The sequence below is a fragment of the Oncorhynchus mykiss genome, chromosome 29 (genome assembly GCF_057628025.1).
Source record: "Oncorhynchus mykiss isolate SJ-2025 chromosome 29, ASM5762802v1, whole genome shotgun sequence".
NCBI lineage: Eukaryota > Metazoa > Chordata > Actinopteri > Salmoniformes > Salmonidae > Oncorhynchus > Oncorhynchus mykiss.
This window is the reverse complement of record NC_143050.1, coordinates 32,952,017-32,970,699: the sequence shown is the minus strand read 5'-3', so window position 1 is coordinate 32,970,699 and position 18,683 is coordinate 32,952,017. Positions and strand designations below refer to the sequence as shown.

The following is an 18,683-nucleotide window of genomic DNA, read 5'->3' as shown; positions in this document are numbered from 1 at the left end:
TGGGTGGGATGGTCATGTGAATCAGGGTTAGTTTGGCAGCTGAGGTGAAAGAGGAGCAATTACGATAGAGGAAACCAAGTCTAGATTTAACCTTAGCCTGCAGCTTTGATATGTGCTGAGAGAAGAACAGTGTACCATCTAGCCATACTCCCAAGTACATGTATGAGGTGACTTCCTCAAGCTCTAAACCCTCAAAAGTAGTAATCACACCTGTGGGGAGAGGGGCATTCTTCTTACCAAACCACATGACCTTTGTTTTGGAGGGGTTCAGAACAAGGTTAAGGGCAGAGAAAGCTTGTTGGACACTAAGAAAGCGTTGTTGTAGAGCGTTTAACACAAAATCCGGGGAGGGGCCAGCTGTATCATCTGCATATAAATGGATGAGAGCTTCCTACTGCCTGAGCTATGTTGTTGATGTAAATTGAGAAGAGCGTGGGGCCTAGGATCGAGCCTTGAGCCACTCCCTTGGTGACAGGCAGTGGCTGAGACAGCAGATGTTCTAACTTCATACACTGCACTCTTTGAGAGAGGTAGTTAGCAAACTAGGCCAAACATCTCAGAAACACCAATACTCATTAGCCGGCCCACAAGAATGGAATGGTTTACCGTATCAGAAGCTTTGGCCAAGTCAATAAAAACAGCAGCACAACATTGCTTAGAATCAAGGGCAATAGTGACATCACTTAGGACCTATAAGGTTGCAGTGATACATCCATAACCTGAGCAGAAACCAGATTGCATACCAGAGAGAATACTATAAACATCAATAAAGCCAGTCAGTTGATTATTGAGGTTTTTTTTCAACACTTTTGATAAACAGGGCAAAATAGAAATGGGCCAAGAACAGTTAGGATCAGTTTAATCTCCCCCTTTAAATAACGGATGCACTGTGGCTGCCTTCCAAGCAATGGGAACCTCCCCAGAGAGAAGAGACGGGTTAAAAAGGTCAGAGATAGGCTTAGCGATGATAAGGGCTGAAACCTCAAAGAAGAAAGGATGTAAACTATCTGACCCAGATGTTTTTTTGGGGGTCAAGTTTAAGGTGCTTCTTTAGCACCTCCGACTCAGTGACCGCCTGTAGGGAGAAACTTTGTAGCGGAGCAGGGGAATAAGAGGGAGGAGCATCGGGGCTAGTCGCATTAGAAGGGTGATGGTGATGAGGAAATGTTGGGCGGACAATGAGGCATGGCTGATTCAAATAGGAATCCTGACTTAATGAAGTGGTGATTAAAGAGCTCAGCCATGTGCTCCTTGTCAGTAACAACCACATCATCAACATTAAGGGACATGGCCTCCCGAGTGGTGCAGTAGACAAAATATTTAAGTGCCTTTGAATGGGGTATGGGAGTAGGTGCCAGGCACACCAGTTTGATTGTGTCAAGAACTGCAATTCTGCTACGTTTTTCATGCTCAACAGTTTCCTGTGTGTATCAAGAATGGTCCACCACCTAAAGCACATCCAGCCAACTTGACACTTGTGGGAAGTGTCACCGGTGGGAAGCATTGGAGTCAACATTAGCCAGCATCCCTGTGGAATGCTTTCGACACCAAGTAGATTCCATGCCCCCAACGAATTGAGGCTGTTCTAATGGAAAAAGGGAGTGCAACTCAATATTAGGAAGGTGTTGTGTTTTGTAGACTCAGTGTATAGTGGCCGTTTTACAGGCTCCTGTTTTTTTGTGGTGATCGTAACTTTTTTGAACATTCCAGCCGGTGTCTATTCCACAAGTTACCACCGGCTAAATCTAAGACATTGAAATGCCTATTTACTCTGTTCCATCTGACTGCGCAATCCACTGTCTCATCAGCCCAGCGAGGCAATTTATAAACTTGATCTCCACTATAAAAAGCATCTAGACACGATCTCACATTTCTTTAAGACCAACATTTAGTTTTCAACAGTGGAGATTTTTATACATCTTGCTGCCTGTCGCTAGGTGCATAGTGCTTCCTCTGACACATTGGTGCGGCTGGCTTCCAGGTTGCATGCGCGCTGTGGTAAGAAGCAGTGCGGCTTGGTTGGGTTGTGTTTCGGAGGACGCATGACTCTCAACCTTCGTCTCTCCCGAGCCCATACGGGAGTTGTAGCGATGAGACAAGACAGTAACTACTAACAATTGGATACTACGAAATTGGGGAGAAAAAAGGGGGAGAAAAATAATATATATTTTTTTAAATAATAAAAAAATATAACTGAAAATCCAGTGTTTCTATGTCATTTTTTGTTCATTTTCAGTCTTCTACTACTTCTACTATTTTTTTTACTATTTTCTACATTGTAGAATAATAGTGAAGACAGTGAAGAACTATGAAATAACACATGGAATCATGTAGTGCCCAAAAGTGTTAAGCAAACCAAAATATATTTTATATTTGAGATTCTTCAAATAGCCACCCTTTGCTTTGATGACAGCTTTGCACATTATTGGCATTCTCTCAACCAGCTTAATGGGGAAGTCTGTGTTTGTGTAAATAGTTTCTGAAAAAACAGAGTGGCCGCTCAAATGCTGATTGTTGCGTCATTCGAAACTGGCCGGGTGTGATCGTACGCTTCAGGGACCACTGTAGAATGTTCACACCTGTGTGAAGGTACGTGTGAAAGGGTGTGCCTTGTTAACCTCTCTAGGGTATGTGGGATGCTAGTGTCCCATCTGGCCAACATCCAGTGAGATTGCAGAGCGCCAAATTCAAATCCAGAAATACTCATTATAAAAATTCAGAAAACAAAACATATTTTACATAGGTTTAAAGATTAACTTCTTGTGAATCCAACCACGGTGTCAGATTTAAAAAGTGCTTTACGGCGACAGCATACCTTACGATTATTTGAGAACATAGCCCAGTTGACAAATCATAACAAACAGTAACCAGCCAAGCAGAAGAGTTACAAAACTCAGAAATAGAGAAAAAATTAATCCCTTACATTTGATGATCTTCATATGGTTGCACTCAGAAGACATTCATTTAATAAATGTTCCTTTTGTTCGATAGTCTCTTTATATCCAAAAACCTCCATTTTGTTTGCACGTTTTCTTCAGTAATCCACAAGCTCAAACACAGTCAAAACAGGCAGACAAAAAAATCCTAATTGTATCCGTAAAGTTCATAGAAACATGTCAAAGATGTTTATATTCAATCCTCAGGTTGTTTTTTAGCCTAAATGGTCTATAATATTTCAACCGGACAATAACTTGTCAATATAAAAGGTAAACAAGAAATACACTCTCTCGGGATTGCGCATGAAAATGCTCTGTGACATGTCAGGGTCCACTCATTTAGACTGGTCCTACTCCCTCATTTATCAGAATACAAGCCTGAAACAATTTCTAAAGACTGTTGACATCTAGTGGAAGGCATAGGAACTGCAATTTGAGTCCTAAGTCAATGGATACTGTAATGGCATTGAATAGAAAACTACAAAACCAGCAAAAAAAACTACTTCCTGAATGGATTATACTCAGGTTTTCACCTGCCAAATCAGTTCTGTTATACTCACAGACACTATTTTAACGGTTTTGGGAACTTTAGAGTGTTTTCTATCCAAATTTACCAGTTATACGCATATCATCTCTTCTGGGCCCGAGTAGCAGGCCGTTTAATTTGGGCATGCTTTTCATCCAAAATTCCGAATGCTGCCCCCTACCCTAGAGAAGTTAAAAGTAAATGCGTTTGAGCCAATCAGTTGTGTTGTGACAAGGTAGGGTTGATATACAGAAGATAGCCCTATTTGGTAAAAGACCAAGTCCATATTACGGCAAGAACATCTCAAATAAGCAAAGAGAAACGACAGTCCATCATTACTTTAAGACATGGTCAGTCAATACGGAAAACTTCAAGAACATGATGAAAATGTCAAGTCCCTGTGCCCAAGAACGCCAAAGTAACTTGTCTAAATTACTATCGGCCCATAGCACTCACATCTGTAGCCATGAAATGCTTTGAAAGTCTGGTCATGGCTTACATCAACGCCATCATCCCAGACACATTGGATCCACTCCAATTTGCATATCGCCCCAACAGATCCACAGATGACGCAATCTCTATTGCACTCCACACTTCTCTTTTCCACTTTGCAAAAGGAAAACCTCTGTGAGAATGCTGTTTATTGTTTACAGCTCAGCGTTCAACACCATAGTGCTCTCCACTCATCACTAAGCTAAGGACCCTGAGACTGAACACCTACAACTGGATCCTGGACTTCCTGATGGGACACCCTCAGGTGGTGATGGGTAGGCAACAACAACAACGATTCTGTAATGACTTCCATAAGTTGAATGCTATTTTGGAATTTGATGCTTATCCCATGCCGAAAATAGAAGAGTTGATTGAAAGACTGGGAAATGCCCGGTTCCTCAGTACACTTGATCTAACCAAGGGGTATTGTCAGGTTCCTCTGACCCCGGCAGCTCTTGAGAAGACGGCATTCTCCACTCCAGACGGGCTGTTCCAATATGTGAGACTGCCCTTTGGACTTCATGGAGCCCCTGCAATGTGTCAAAGTCTGATGGACCGCAATTTGCGGCCACATCAATCCTATGCTGCAGCCTAGCTGGACGATGTGATAATCCACAGTCACGTGGGAAGAGCACCTAATACGACTAACAGTGTACTAACGACCTTCGACAAGCAGGACTCACAGCCAACCCAAAAAAATGCATGCTGGGGGTAAGTGAAGCAAGAATCTGGGCTATTCCATAGGGCTAGGGTTGATCAAACCACAAGAGAAGAAGGTTGCTGCGATCCAGGATTGGCCTCAACCAGTGAACAAGAAACAGGTAAGGGCTTTCCTGGGAATAACTGGTTGTTACAGACGTTTGATCAATCATTGCAGGACCCCTGTGTGACCTGACCCGGAAGGCCAAACTTGCCATGGTACTGTGGAACACTGCGGCCGAAGAGGCATTTCAGAAATTGAAAACGGCCTTATGCATGGCCTGTGTTGTATTCAATCAGAGGTTTCTAGAAACCTCTGATTGTACAGACAGATGCATCGGACACTGGAATTGGAGCTGTACTCTCGCAAGAAGTGGAGGGAGAGGAACATCCTGTGATGTACATTAGCTGTAAGTTGATCCCCCGTAAAACCAAATATGCAACAGTGGAAAAAGAGTGTTTGGCAATCAAATGGGCTCTGAAGTCCTTGAAATGATATGTTCTGGGCTGCAAGTTTGTGTTGATGACAGATCACGATCCCCTTACCTGGATGAAGCAGAAGGACACTAAAGCTGGTGGCTCCTCAGCCTGCAGCCGTTCCACTATCGGATCGTCCACCGTTCGGGTTCTAAACATGGTAATGCTGATGCCATGTCCCGTATGCATGCCATGTTTTCTTTGACCGCTCTGACCACAGAGTCAACGCTGAGGGGGAAGGTATGTAGTAGTTTCAGGGGTTGTATGGTGGATGGGCGGTATGTGCCTGCGAGGTTTCTGTGTTTTCTGACTGCCAGGGCCACGGACAGCAATGGGAAGTATTCCCCAGAGGCAGGACTATGGACAGCTCAGGGGAAACTGCCAGACTGCAGCAGAACAGCCACACCTGTCTCCAGCTGTAATTAGAGACTAAACGGCAGACAGGTGAAACCAATCAGGGGCCTCTACTTAACTGCGCCCTGGGTTTGCTTTCTGGGTCTGTCCCTTGACCCCAGCAGGTGAACGAGGAGGAGGCTATTGGAGCGACTGAACATAAGGTGGAGAAGGAGGTTTACCGGAATAAGGGAACTGAAGATTTCAACACGGAGTGAACCCCCAAAGACGCAGAGTGGTGGACCTTCCACTGGTGACGACGTATTTACTTTGTTTGAGTTTTGTACATCAGGAAAACTGCTGGTACCTGATTAAAAAATAACCACGTAAACCCTTCACGTGGACTGGTGGTGTTTGTATGCGTAAACCCTGCCTTACCAAGATCATGGCGCCAAAACCGCCACACTATGGACAACCATTTATCATCTAGCTAGTTTGTCATCTACATGTTGCTAGTTATTCATATACTTCAGTGGGGGCGGCAGAGGTGAGGATGGCTCATAATGTTTGTATTGGAGTAAATGGAATGTGATTTCCATGTGGTTCATACCAATCCATTGACTCCATTCCAGGCATTATTATGAGCTCTCCCCCCTTCATCAGCCTCCACTGATATAGTTATGTCTGTCATATTGAGGTATCTAGCTATAAGTTAACCGTGACCAGTTAAATGGATCGGTGTAAGCAATTATGGTAATTCAAAATGCCCTTTAACGAGGTGTCTTCGCTAGACAGACCGAGCGTGGAAGACCGACAGAAAGACAGCAGTGCAAATGTACTTAGACTTGAGTATTTCAACAACTCTTCTCTTCCAACTTGTTGGACAATCAAACGTACCTACGGGGGAAGGGTGGCCAGCCAGACAGGAGGGTGATTTTTACTAAGGAGGAGAAGGGGGGCCGTGCTGACTGAGATACATGCTGGCCATTTTGGAGTGAAGCGCATGATTGCCAAAATCAACATACACTTATTCTGACAGAGAATTGTAAAGGAGGTGGACAGCTGGGCAATTGAAATAACCTTTTGTTTATGAAACACATTCTATATCTGAAATTATGATTTAAATTAATGTTATATCAGAGAGCACACAATGTTTCAATTTGAAATGTTTTGCTTAAAGGTCAGCACCCTTTCTAGCCTGTCAGAAGTTTGAGAGGGCGACGACTGTGGCACCGGAATTGAAGCCCATCAAAGTTGTTTCACCATGTGACATGATCGGTAAGTGTCCCAATTAAAATGTTGCCCTGATAAGTCATTTGTAATGGTTGCTTTATTTGACCACAGCAGAGTTCAATATTATTGTGTGTGTATCAGTATCCTTACAAATATGAAAATCTACATTCTGTATGACACAGAAAAGGGTAAGAATAAAGTCATCTCTCTAACACATTAAATGTTAGGGGTGGACCTCATCGGACACTTCACGAAATCTAGGCATGGCAACAGCTGGTGTCTGATGGCAACCGATCACTTTACCAAGTGGATGGAGGCAATACCCATTAAAGTCAGTAAAGGAGGAGTACGTGCTTAACTCTATATTCCCTTCTGTAACCCTTAAAAAAGGGTGCTTGGAACCAAAAATCGATTTTTGTTTTGTATGATACCCATCAAAGACAAAACTGGCGAGGCCACCTCCAAGGCGATGACAGACATCTTATACACACGGTTCTCCTGAGGTCATCTTGAGTGACCGAGGTCATGAACACTGGAACAAGGTACGGATCTTATATTATATTCGGTCACCAATTATTTATTTTTTACAATTAGTTTGTCTTGTTTTTCCATTGTACATAATCAAACATATTTCAATATCTTACATTGTCAATAGATATCGCTTCCTACCCCTCCTCCAGGTTTGGTGAATGGATCAACTAGAGCCTCAAGACTGCCATGGGCAAGTCCCTTGATTGGTAGCAGAAAGGGTGGGAGAACAACCTGAAGGTAATTCTCTTTGCACACAGCAACAGCTTCCAGGCCTCCACCGATTATGGACGGGAACCGCAGCAGTTGACTGAGGTAAACAATGCAATTTGTATATACAATTATTCCATATACTGTAGTCTTTCAAATGTGCGATTGACTTAGTGATGTTGCTATTTTTTGTCAAACTTACTTTCAGATCACTGAAACTCCACCTGATGTGGTGGAAGTTGTTGAACCAGATCAGAACGCCTTCAAGGACCACCTTCAGGCACGGGCTGAGAAGGATGTGGAGGTTTGACTAGGTAAAAATGATTGTCTGCTGTTTAATTTATTTTCTGGCCCTCCCAAGAGATGTATTTGTAATATGAAATGTAATTGCATTTATTCCTGTTATCAATCAAGGTGAGACTGAACATCGACAAGGTGCAGGAGAAACAGGAGAGCGACTGGAACAGAATCAAGAAGGGGACCAAGTGCTACTACATCCGGGTAAGTTACTTGGTTTGGAAGAAGGACAAAAGGAAGGTGAGACCTGGGAAACCTCGCTGCTCTTAGCTGGGGTCACCATCTTAAGGTGAATATTAAAAAAAATCTACCTCTCCAAATGACTTTAGGACCAGACTGGCCGAGCCCCCCAGGATGTATCCCATCCACCAGAACCAGTGAGTTCGGATCAGTCTGATTCTCTGTGCCCTGAGCCGGAGGGGGACCAGCTTGAGGTAGGCAATGCAAGATATTGAAATGGGTTTGATTATGTACAAAAGTGTTGAAGTCTCCCATTTATAACACTGCACTAATCTATCACATGTTCTCACTGTAAAGTGTAACCTGTGTGTTTGTCTGTCTCCTACCCTAGGAGTTCTGCCTAACACCCAGATGTGGATCCACCTGATCCTCCATTACCAACCAACTTTTCATTTACATCTACTGTTATTGTCATTATCTGCTAAGAGTTTCCTTGCTCTACATAATGTGAGATACACAGATGCACTGCAAACACTCAGAACAAAGAGAGCAGCAGTGCCTGGACTTTGCAGTCTCCCTCTTCAAGTCCCCCTTCTGAGACTGGCTGCCTGTTGAGAACAAGTGACAGGCAGAACCTCCAACTCACACAGCAACCACCTCCTCAATATTCCACACACCAGAATTCTGTATTTTAGTCTGATTGCCATGTGAGTGTACAAAAATCTGTGAAAATAAATGTCACAACAGTGCCAAAAAATATTGAAGTTTGTATTAAAATCTTAAATATTGCCAGGTTGGTTTTCACAGCTGTTTCACAGGGTGTTCATAATAGTAAGTTGTACGGTATCCTTTGGTGGTATTTATTTGTTCCACATTATTCATTGTTGTATCCTTGGACCTATAATAGATACATATATATTCAACCACAAGGGTGTACCAATGAGCAATGTGAGATAAAAAATAATTATTTTCCTTCTCTACATTGTTGGGAAGGACCTGAAAGTAAGCATTTCACTGTTAGTCCACACCTGTTTACAAATTGTGATTGTTGTCATCGAGACCAGGAAGTTGTTTAACACAATCTCTTCACCATGGAAACTGATGCTAAAAACACCTCACCATGACAAACGGGAAGTGCCTCCATGTACTTGTCACTGCAATAGAGGTGTAACAAACACCCCTCCATAGCAACAACTATCTGCATAAAACTCCCCGCTAATGGCCAAGAGTGCGAAATGAGCTAATGAGATTTTTTGTGTGTTTTAATTGAGAGATTCTTTAAAACTTTAAGCTTTGATTCCAACGTGTTTCTTAGTGAGTTGGACTACTACATGAGACTTAAAGCTACTAAGAATAGACAAACTTGTGCACCAAAGCTGGGTAAATGGTTTTATTTATTGAACCTTTAACTAGGCAAGACAGTTAATAAATTCTTATTTACAATTACGGCCTACCTCAGCCAAACCCTAAACCGGACGACGCTGGGCCAATTGCGCGCCGCCCTATGGGACTCCCAATCACAGCCGGTTGTGATACAGTCTGGACTCAAACTAGGGTCTGTAGTGACTCCTCTTGCACTAAGATGCAGTGCCTTAGACCACTGTGCCACTCGGGAGCCAAATGGTTGATCAGATGGGAAAACTGAGGCTTGGTGGGACCCTAGATCAGTGATGTAAACGTCCTCTCACTGTCAACTGCGTTTATGTTCAGCAAACCTAAAGTGTAAATATTTGTATGAACATAAGATTCAACAACAGACATAAACTGAACAAGTTCCACAGACATGACTAACAGAAATTGAATAATGTGTCCCTGAACAAAAGGGGGGTCAAAATCAAAAGTAACAGTATCTGGTGTGGCCTCCAATCCAACAGGTCCCAGACGTGCTCAATAGGATTGAGATCCGGGCTCTTCGCTGGCCATTGCAGAACACTGACATCCTGTCTTGCAGGAAATCACGCACAGAACGAGCAGTATGGCTGGTGGCATTGTCATGCATGAGGGTCATGTCAGGATGAGCCTGCAGGAAGGGTACCACATGAGAGAGGAGGATGTCTTCCCTGTAGCGCACAGCGTTGAGATTGCCTGCAATGACAACAAGCTCAGCCCAATGATGTTGTGACACACCGCCACAGACCATGACGGACCCTCCACCTCCAAATCGATCCCACTACAGAGTACAGGTCTCGGTGTAACATTCGTTCGACGATAAACGCAAATCGGACAAATTGTTGCCGGTGATGTCTGGTGAGGACCTGCCTTACAACAGGCCTACAAGCCCTGAGTCCAGCCTCTCTCAGCCTATTGCGGACAGTCTGAGCACTGATGGAGGGATTGTGCGTTCCTGGTGTAACTCGGGCAGTTGTTGTTGCCATCCTGTACCTGTCCCGCAGGTGTGATGTTCGGATGTACCGATCCTATGCAGGTGTCACGTGGTCTGCCACTGTGAGGACGATCAGCTGTCCATCCTGTCTCTCTGTAGTTCTGTCTTAGGCGCCTCACAGTACGTACGGACATTGCAATTTATTGCCCTGGCCACATCTGCAGTCGTCATGCCTCCTTGCAGCATGCCTAAAGCAAGTTCACACAGATGAGCAGGGACACTGGGCATCTTTCTTTTGGTGTTTTTCAGAGTCAGTAGAAAGGCCTCTTTACTGTCCTAAGTTTTTGTAACTGTGACCTTAATTGCCTACCGTCTGTAAACTGTTAGTGTCTTAACAACCGTTCCACGGGTGCATGTTCATTAATTGTTTATGGCTCATTGAACAAGCATGGGAAACAGTGTTTAAACCCTTTACAATGAAGATCTGTGAAGTTATTTGGATTTTTACAAATTATCTTTGAAAGTCAGGGTCCTGAAAAAGGGACGTTTCTTTCTTTGCTGAGTTTAGTTGACAAGCCACTGACAGCGTTGACAACAGATACTCGAAACAGACATATTTTTGCCTCTAAAAATAAAAGTTCAATACAAACATTTGTAAAATATGGAAAACTATACATTTGTAAATCCTTAATAAAAACATAACTATCAGATCTTTCACTCTGACGGAGTGGACGTTAGACAAAAATCTGAGTTGATGTTTTATGTAGATTTTTCTTATCTGTGGCATACACAGTAGCAATTTAGTTTTTCTTCAGTTGCTTTATGACTCTTAAACCTAATTAAATGTAACATATTTTAACCAAAATTCATATTCTATTAGTGATTCCAATATAATTTGTTTACATCTATCAAATGTAGAGAACTTTCCAGACCATGAGTGGTCTTGTTGTGCTTCATGTACTGAGGACATGAATAAGGGGTCCTTATGGTATAGCTGACCCTGCTCAGTCCTGATTCATTTTGGATTCTCTGAAATCATGGAGTCATGGAGCATAAAGGCATAAAGCCGACATGGAAATTAATATTATTAGTATTTTGAAAATTTAAAAAAAAATATATTTTCCATATAAAATTCCCCTAAATGTACATTTTAAACTCAAATAATGCAACATAATATTTTTTTTCAACTAGAAAAATTATGTTTCCCTGCCGGACAACGATTGTCCTGACATTCAAGCCAATTTCCTGTAATAAAAATCAAGTAATTCATGGTTCATATACTTTTTGGGGGGCCCAACCTCCGGGGGAACCTCACCGCCAGTGTCTACTGACCATGGTTGAGTAGCCACTACTCAATTTCTTTAAAGAGATAGGCAGTTACTTTTTACAGTGTGTGTGTGTGTGTATTACTCCAATTCTCTGGGAGGACGGAGGCCCAAATAAGGGGTCTTACAGTGCCTTGCGAAAGTATTCGGCCCCCTTGAACTTTGCGACCTTTTGCCACATTTCAGGCTTCAAACATAAAGATATTAAACTGTATTTTTTTTGTGAAGAATCAACAACAAGTGGGACACAATCATGAAGTGGAACGACATTTATTGGATATTTCAAACTTTTTTAACAAATCAAAAACTGAAAAATTGGGCGTCCAAAATTATTCAGCCCCCTTAAGTTAATACTTTGTAGCGCCACCTTTTGCTGCGATTACAGCTGTAAGTCGCTTGGGGTATGTCTCTATCAGTTTTGCACATCGAGAGACTGACATTTTTTCCCATTCCTCCTTGCAAAACAGCTCGAGCTCAGTGAGGTTGGATGGAGAGCATTTGTGAACAGCAGTTTTCAGTTCTTTCCACAGATTCTCGATTGGATTCAGGTCTGGACTTTGACTTGGCCATTCTAACACCTGGATATGTTTCTTTTTGAACCATTCCATTGTAGATTTTGCTTTATGTTTTGGATCATTGTCTTGTCGGAAGACAAATCTCAGTCCCAGTCTCAGGTCTTTTGCAGACTCCATCAGGTTTTCTTCCAGAATGGTCCTGTATTTGGCTCCATCCATCTTCCCATCAATTTGAACCATCTTCCCTGTCCCTGCTGAAGAAAAGCAGGCCCAAACCATGATGCTGCCACCACCATGTTTGACAGTGGGGATGGTGTGTTCAGCTGTGTTGCTTTTACGCCAAACATAACGTTTTGCATTGTTGCCAAAAAAGTTCAATTTTGGTTTCATCTGACCAGAGCACCTTCTTCCACATGTTTGGTGTGTCTCCCAGGTGGCTTGTGGCAAACTTTAAACAACACTTTTTATGGATATCTTTAAGAAATGGCTTTCTTCTTGCCCCTCTTCCATAAAGGCCAGATTTGTGCAATATATGACTGATTGTTGTCCTATGGACAGAGTCTCCCACCTCAGCTGTAGATCTCTGCATTTCATCCAGAGTGATCATGGGCCTCTTGGCTGCATCTCTGATCAGTCTCCTCCTTGTATGAGCTGAAAGTTTAGAGGGACGGCCAGGTCTTGGTAGATTTGCAGTGGTCTGATACTCCTTCCATTTCAATATTATCGCTTGCACAGTGCTCCTTGGGATGTTTAAAGCTTGGGAAATCTTTTTGTATCCAAATCCGGCTTTAAACTTCTTCACAACAGTATCTCGGACCTGCCTTGTGTGTTCCTTGTTCTTCATGATGCTCTCTGCGCTTTTGACGGACCTCTGAGACTATCACAGTGCAGGTGCATTTATACGGAGACTTGATTACACACAGGTGGATTGTATTTATCATCATTAGTCATTTAGGTCAACATTGGATCATTCAGAGATCCTCACTGAACTTCTGGAGAGAGTTTGCTGCACTGAAAGTAAAGGGGCTGAATAATTTTGCACGCCCAATTTTTCAGGTTTTGATTTGTTAAAAAAGTTTGAAATATCCAAGAAATGTCGTTCCACTTCATGATTGTGTCCCACTTGTTGTTGATTCTTCACAAAAAAATACAGTTTTATATCTTTATGTTTGAAGCCTGAAATGTGGCAAAAGGTCACAAAGTTCAAGAGGGCCGAATACTTTCGCAAGGCACTGTAGCTTTCACCTGGATTCATCTGGTCAGTCTATGTCATTGAAAGAGTTCCTCATGTTTTATACACTCAGTGTAGAGCAGATATATATAGGTAACTTCCAAAATAATGGAAACACTTGAGTGAATGAGGGGTTCAAATTATATTGAAAACAGGTGCTTCCACACAAGTGTGGTTCCTGAGTTAATTCATCAATTAACATCCTATCATGTTCAGGGTTATGTATACAAATGCTGGGTAGGCCATTATTTTGGCTACCATGCTCCCATAGGATGACAATGCCCATATCCACTGGGAACTAGTGGTCACTGAATGGTTTGATGAGCATTGAAACGATGTAAACCATATGCCATGGCCGTCTCAATCACCAGATCTCAACCCAATTGAACACTTATGGGAGATTCTGGAGCGGCACCTGGGACAGCGTTTTCCCCCATCATCAACACCATGGGGGTGCTGAACAGTTGGGGGGAGGTGTGTTTGTGTGTGTTTGAGAGAGAGAGAGAGAGAGAGATTGTCTGGAAGAGAGAGACAAGATCATGAGAAATGAGAGCTGTGTCTGGTCTCTGCTCCACTCCACTCCAGACAGGATGAGAGAGAGAGAAAGACAGAGACAAAAAGAGAGCAAAAGCAAGAGGGAGAGATAGAGAGAGAGGGAGAACGATAGCGAGAGAGAGACAGATAAGTTAGACAGTGCTGACACCACCCTACTGTGTTACTGAGCAAACCAAACACAACCTTGCTGTTGGACACAAGGACTTTTTTAAATGAAGTAATTAAACATACATCGATTGAATGGAGCGCAAAGTACCCACCAAGGACAGTCAGTCACACACACTGAGCTTCTGTTGGACCACAGCAAGGTGTGTCTTGAGCAGTGTAAGTGTGTGTGTCTTTCTGCTTCAACTTGGCGTGTGTATGTGTGTGTGTGTGTATGTGTATGTGTGCCCCTCCCTGGCTCATCTTATCCAAAGTTCATGTGTGTTCAGCTGTGTGTTATTGTCTCTGTGTGTCTGTGTGTGTATATGTGTGTCTGTCTGTCTGTCTGTTTGTGTTCTCCGAGCTCACCTTGGCAGGCGGTCTTGAAGCTAAAGGACTGAAAGCCCCCAGTGAGGGCGGAGGAGTCAATGACGTCCACACCGTACTCGCTCTGGTTCCTCCGGTAGAGGGTCACTGCCACAATCAACACCACCACAGTCACCACCCCTGCCGCCAGGCCCGAATACAGTGCTACGTCACTGCTAACCTCCAGACCTGGGAGAGAGAGCGAGAGATACTTTAATCAAAGTATAAACATCAGAGAAAAAGGCAAGGTATCAACTCAGAGCTATATTCAGAAGGTCATATTATAATAGTGTTATATGGGCCTAATGATGGTAGGGTCAAGTCAAGTGGCATCTATATTTCTTGCTATACTGGCCAGACCAACACAGCTTTCGCTGCTGCACAAAGTTTCCACCTCATTTTAAAATATGTTGAATTAAAACGCTTTGGGAGAGGCACAGTAAAGTCATGTTCACCCCAAACTTTCACAGTAACCTCTCTAAATGCGCTTCTCCTGAAAACTTCTAAGGTACTACTGAAAAGTTTCTAGCAGGAGTTATTTTTGGGCAGAACCATTCCAGGTTTCAACCTGCTTCCTTCTGTGGCTTATTGTTCTCCATTTCCTGTCTCCTCACTCCGCGGTGGTGCGGTATTTCCCCCCACTGCATCCAGTTAATGCACTAATGAGGAAGCTTGCTAAGAAAGTCGTCCTAATCACCCCAGCACCTGACTGGTGTGTCAGACACAAACATATATGCACACACACATACAGTGGGGCAAAAAAGTATTTAGTCAGCCACCAATTGTGCAAGTTCTCCCACTTAAAAAGATGAGAGAGGCCTGCAGGATTTGAGTCCCTGGCGGCGTAGTGTGTTACTGATGGTAGGCTTTGTTACTTTGGTCCCAGCTCTCTGCAGGTCATTCACTAGGTCCCCCCGTGTGGTTCTGGAATTTTTGCTCACCGTTCTTGTGATCATTTTGACCCCACGGGGTGAGATCTTGCGTGGAGCCCCAGATCGAGGGAGATTATCAGTGGTCTTGTATGTCTTCCATTTCCTAATAATTGCTCCCACTGTTGATTTCTTCAAACCAAGCTGCTTACCTATTGCAGATTCAGTCTTCCCAGCCTGGTGCAGGTCTACAATTTAGTTTCTGGTGTCCTTTGACAGCTCTTTGGTCTTGGCCATAGTGGAGTTTGGAGTGTGACTGTTTGAGGTTGTGGACAGGTGTCTTTTATACTGATAAGTTCTAACAGGTGCCATTAATACAGGTAACGAGTGGAGGACAGAGGAGCCTCTTAAAGAAGAAGTTACAGGTCTGTGAGAGCCAGAAATCTTGCTTGTTTGTAGGTGACCAAATACTTATTTTCCACCATAATTTGCAAATAAATCCATAAAAAATCCTACAATGTGATTTTCTGGATTTTTTTTCTCATTTTGTCTGTCATAATTGAAGTGTACCTATGATAAACATTACAGGCTTCTCTCATCTTTTTAAGTGGGAGAACTTGCACAATTGGTGGCTGACTAAATACTTTTTTGCCCCACTGTATGCACATGCACACAACTAGGATTCTAATCAAGCCCAGCACCTGACTGTCATCTCAAAGGGCTGTTTCGCTCTGGCATCACTCTGAAGGCCCTTAGCGCTCTACTGGGATATTGTGTAGGGCGTTCACTCACTGCTCTAGAATATAGAGAAAGACTGGGCAATTCAAGAGGCATCTATGACATTTATGTCAAAACATTTTCTTTGCACCAATGTCATTATAAATATTATAGCATTCATCTTTCTATTGTTCTCTGCAAAATTACCTTAATATACTTGTACTTGACAGTGTTGATGAAATAAGAACATTAATTTGCTGTGACCGTTGCCGCTCATGGTTGTAGCTCTTCATATTTGGCGTTGGAGATGTGGAGTTGTTTCCGAAATAATCATGTTCCCTCTGCCATTTTCATCTCCAGATCCTCGGCTTTTCATTGACTTACATTGGCTACAGTATATTGGCGATCAATATACGTTGAGAGGGGCCAGTTTCATCATAGCGCTTGATGTTTTTTTGCGACTGCACTTGAAGAAACTTTAAAAGTTCTCAAAATGTTCCACATTGACTGACCTTCATCTCTTGATGTAATGATGGACTGTCGTTTCTCTTTGCTTATCTGAGCTGTTCTTGCCATAATATGGACTTGGTCTTTTACCAAATAGGGCTGTGCTGTATACCACCCCTACCTTGTCACAACACAACTGATTGGCTCATATGCATTCCAGGTGACTACCTCATGAAGCTGGTTGAGAGAATGCCAAGAGTGTGCAAAGCTGTCATCAAGGCAAAGGGTGGCTACTTTGAAGAATTTCAATACTGTAAAAATGTTTTGGTTACTACATGTTTCCATATGTGTTATTTCATAGTTTTGATGTCTTCCCTATTATTCTACAATGTAGAAAATAGTAAAAATAAAGAAAAACCCTTGAATGAGTAGGTGTGTTCAAACTTTTGACAGGTGTGGTAGAGACAGGGTTTGAACTATTGTTTTTCTGACGTAATTCTCTATTGATTTGTATAAACCTTGAATGAATTAATGATTTTATGGGTGAACACCCTATATTGTGACAAGACCAGTTCATTAAATGAGTTCATCTGCAATGATTATGCTGTATCTGGTCTCACCAGTACACCACAACAGATTTTAAAAAAAAGTTTGTTTGTGTGTAAAGGGAAACACTGCTGGCTTAGCTTGTTCTCCAAAGATAATGAGATCTGCACAGGAACAGAACTGAGAAAATCACTAAGTAGACTGAAGCTCCAAGAAAAGGAGCATTTGCCAAAATATGCAAAAGAGGCATTAGCAGCTAAAAGTGGCAGGTTAATTGGGGGCTCGCTAAGTTTTGGCAGACTGGCTGCGTCTTTTTCCCTCACTCCCACGAAGAAGAAAATAAAACTAAAACTGTGACAGTTGTGGTGTCACAAGTAAAAATGGGACAGCTGTGGTGTCACAAGTAATTGGCATTAAAATAGCATTTTATGATTAAGATCATTATTTTGATGGTGTTCATCATGACAATAAGGTTTCTTGTATAGGTTGTTATCAATAAAAAGACACAATAAGGTGCAGAGCGTTCGATTTGCCTGCTGGGGGACAAGGAGATCCCAGCTCTGCTAAAACCATTCACAACTGCATGCCATCTTCAAAGGATTGTTTAATAAATGTTAACTATTTGGTTGTAGACCTCCCAAAGGCCCTGCCTCGCAGTGCTAGCTGTGCCAATAGAGATTCTGGGTCCAGGCTCTGCCACAGCCGGCCGTGACGGGGAGACCCATGGGGCGGCGCACAATTGGCCCAGCGTCGTCCGTGTTAGGGGAAGGTTTGACCGGCAGGGATGTCCTTGTCCCATCGCGCACTAGCGACTCGTGTGGCGGGCCGGGCACAGTGGATGCTGACACGGTCGCCAGGTGTACGGTGTTTCCTCCGACAGATTGGTGCGGCTGGTTTCCGGGTTGGGTGGGCACTGTGTCAAGAAGCAGTGTGCCTTGGCCGGGTTGTGTTTCGGAGGAAGCACAGGTCTCTCGACCTTCGCCTCTCCCGAGTCCGTACTTGGTATGTCCAACGTAATTGGATACCACGAAATTGGGGAGAAAAAAGGGGTCAATTTTTTTAATTGAATAAATAATTTAAAAGAATAATCATATTTGGTTGTAATATCATCACCTCTCGAAAAGCATAAATCAGAAATAGACAGTTCCGATTATTCCATGCAAGACAATTGCGCACATTTACAGTCGCTCTATCATCAGAGTTATACAGCAGTAACTGCATCAATTGATCATGTCACTTCAGATACGTGAGGTAGCCTGACAATATCGCTCAATATTGGCCACCATTAACTGGACATTTAAATGATATAAAATCAAATGAACTATACCTGACAACTATGGTTTAGGTTATTTCCCATCCTTTGTGGGCTCTGCCTGTCAAGCAGCAGAAGGGCGCGTTTGAGGATGTACTGTTTCTTAGCTGGTAATGTTTACAAGCTACCGGTAGAAACTTTGTGCAGTTGGCTGAACATAGTGGTAAGTAGACCCATTTTAATTGAGGAAACTACATTGACGGTGTAGTTAATAACGATAGGATAATGATGCTGGTGGAAAGATAATGTTCAATATTGGTTGACATGATCATGCTTGTGGGAATAATGGATCTGGATCATGATGTTGGAGCCCTGGGTTGGAGAGTTGTGTCTGTGAGAGGTGGCATGACAACATATAATGGCTGTTAGAGCAGAGTAGCCATAGTGGTTTTAGTGTGCTACGTTGTGCTCTAAAGCAGGAT

The 18,683-nt window shown here is 42.9% G+C and overlaps 1 protein-coding gene and 1 long non-coding RNA gene across 5 annotated transcripts in view; one reads left to right on the top strand and one right to left on the bottom strand.

Moving 5' to 3' along the window:
* Nucleotides 1-18,683, bottom strand: part of LOC110509703 (netrin receptor UNC5D) — a 322,852-nt gene that overhangs the window by 36,946 nt on the left and 267,223 nt on the right. For all 4 annotated transcript variants that reach the window (XM_036967782.2, XM_036967783.2, XM_036967784.2 and 1 more), the window contains one exon: nt 14,374-14,559. In XM_036967782.2, the coding sequence (XP_036823677.1) occupies nt 14,374-14,559 (186 nt within the window). The remainder of the gene's footprint in view (nt 1-14,373; nt 14,560-18,683) is intronic.
* LOC110509704 (uncharacterized) lies at nt 7,673-8,166 on the top strand. The gene is made up of 3 exons (XR_002471473.3): nt 7,673-7,748; nt 7,849-7,935; nt 8,061-8,166. It is a non-coding gene; the product is annotated as an uncharacterized LOC110509704 (long non-coding RNA).